This window comes from Stegastes partitus, unplaced genomic scaffold (assembly GCF_000690725.1).
Source record: "Stegastes partitus isolate 25-593 unplaced genomic scaffold, Stegastes_partitus-1.0.2 Scaffold11, whole genome shotgun sequence".
Taxonomy (NCBI): Eukaryota; Metazoa; Chordata; class Actinopteri; family Pomacentridae; genus Stegastes; species Stegastes partitus.
Genome location: NW_007577742.1, coordinates 1,483,305 through 1,485,422, shown reverse-complemented (window position 1 = coordinate 1,485,422; position 2,118 = coordinate 1,483,305). Strand labels below are relative to the sequence as shown.

The following is a 2,118-nucleotide window of genomic DNA, read 5'->3' as shown; positions in this document are numbered from 1 at the left end:
AATAAATTAGAAGCTGCTGGAACGCGGGTGTCACTGTCCACCGTCAGGCGTGTTTTACAACATCACAGGCTTTAAGGCTGCTGTGCAAGAAGGAAACTCTTTCTCCAGAAGAGACACATTAAGGCTGAAGTTTGCTGCTGATCACGTGGACAAAGAAAAAGGGCTTCTGAAGGAAAGACAAAGACGCATGTGTTTCAGTGATTCCATCATAGCAAATTGCGAGCTGTAGAAGTCACTGGAAACTTAGGACTGCAACAGTATACATGGTCTTTACAAGTGTATGTCTGGACTAGCGATAGACATTGAACTCTCACTTGGAGGAATGGCCTTTAACCTGGAACCATTTACTACTGTTCTTGGATAAAGGCAGCTAAACACATATGCACTGGATAAACAAGATTTGCTTTTTTACCAGGACTCATGGAATGTACATATTGTTGGTGAATGCTGTGTTCCACGTCTAGTTACTTTGAGGTTTTAATAGTCCTGGAAGAGAGCCAAACATTAAGATCACTGATTCCTGCTGATGACATAAATATTTATAAAATGAGTTGAAGTGTATAGTTTCATTACATAAAAAGGATTTGAAAAAGGCATTTACTGGGGCCTATTTTCAGCATTACTTTAACTTGACCTCATGCTCATGTAACACAATGCAACAGAGTGGCTCATTAATAAATCTTTAATGGTTTTGGACAGCAGAAGGAGTCATGACTGGTGTGACCCACTGTGTTTCCTATTTAATTAGCACCAACACTGGATCCTTTCCTTTCAACGCACACAGACCTGACAGCGAGCGAACCATGTGGAGATATTTGACCAAAATATATTGGCTTAGAATCACATATTCAGCCTTTTTATTTGTTGGTTTTGGTCTTTTAATGGGATGCACTGACAATCAGAACATATTTTTAAAATCACACTCCTCATGCTGTCTTTAGCTAAGTCTGTTTACCTTACACCTATGTATTTGTTTTTTGATTCTAGTGCCCCAAAAGATCAGGAGGAGTCCACTTGAGTGTCCTACATGCCTGAAGAAAGGAGAATTGCTGCTGTTCTAATACATGCCTTTGTNGGTTCTTGACATTGATGCTTTGGAAGCTCTAACAGTGGGCAGCATAAAGATCTCAAACTGTGATGGCTAGGCCACTGGGTCATACAGTCTCCTGACCAGTCCCACAGAAGAGCTACTGTAGCACACTTTGCTGAAAATAGCAATGCTGGCTACGACAGAAACGTGGAAGAACACAGTGCAACGCAGCTTCCTGCATGTGGAACTACAAAGCTGCGGACCAGTCAGTGTGTCCATGCTGACCTCTGCCCACCCACGAAAGCAGTGACAAGTATGTGAGTGTCAGAATGAACAGTGAAGCAATAAAAGAAGGTGGCCTGGTCTGATGAATCTGTTGCATGTCCATCACATATCCAGAGAAGTGATGGCACCAGGGTGCCATGTGGGAAGTACACAAGCCGGCAGAGGCAGTGTGATGCTCTCAGCCACTTTCTGCTGGGAAGCCTTGGATCCTGGCAATCATGTGGATGTCACTTTGTAGAGAGTTTAAGGTGTTGACTTGGCCTCCAAATTCTCCTCTCATCTGTGGGATGTGATGAAAGAACAAGTTCGATCCATGGAGCCCCACCTTGCAACTTTCCAGATTGAAAGGATCTGCTGCTAATATGTTATTGGCTGATACCACAAGACACCTTCGGAGGTGTGTGGAGTTCATCCCCCAACGGGTCACAGTTGTTTTGGCGACACGACGGGAACCTGCACGATATTACTCAGGTGGTTTTAATGTTGTACTGGATTGGTATAGTATACACATCATTTTCAGGACATTGACACAGGGATGTTTCAGGGGGAAAAAAATAACACCCAAAATGTCTAAAACTAAATTTTAAATATTAGATGTTTGTCTGTGGTTCCCTGCAAGTACTCGATAAATGAAAAAAAAAAAAAAAGTTTCAAGTACATTGTACAAGTATTTACAAAATAAACCAATTTTTAGTTTGGTCATTTTTCTGTTTTTTCACAAAAAGACAAAAACCAACACCATGATAAACCATCTTTCAGTAGAGAGCGTCATGAAGTCACGACTGGGCTACATTCTGTTTCAC

The 2,118-nt window shown here is 41.8% G+C and overlaps 1 protein-coding gene across 2 annotated transcripts in view; it reads left to right on the top strand.

The window, feature by feature from the left end:
• psip1a (PC4 and SFRS1 interacting protein 1a) overlaps nucleotides 1-1,074 on the top strand; it is a 15,541-nt gene extending 14,467 nt beyond the window's left edge. For both annotated transcript variants that reach the window (XM_008287412.1, XM_008287403.1), the window contains one exon: nucleotides 988-1,074. In XM_008287412.1, coding sequence (XP_008285634.1) covers nucleotides 988-1,018 — 31 coding nt within the window. In that variant the 3' untranslated portion in view covers nucleotides 1,019-1,074. The remainder of the gene's footprint in view (nucleotides 1-987) is intronic.
• Nucleotides 1,075-2,118: the final 1,044 nt, after the last annotated feature.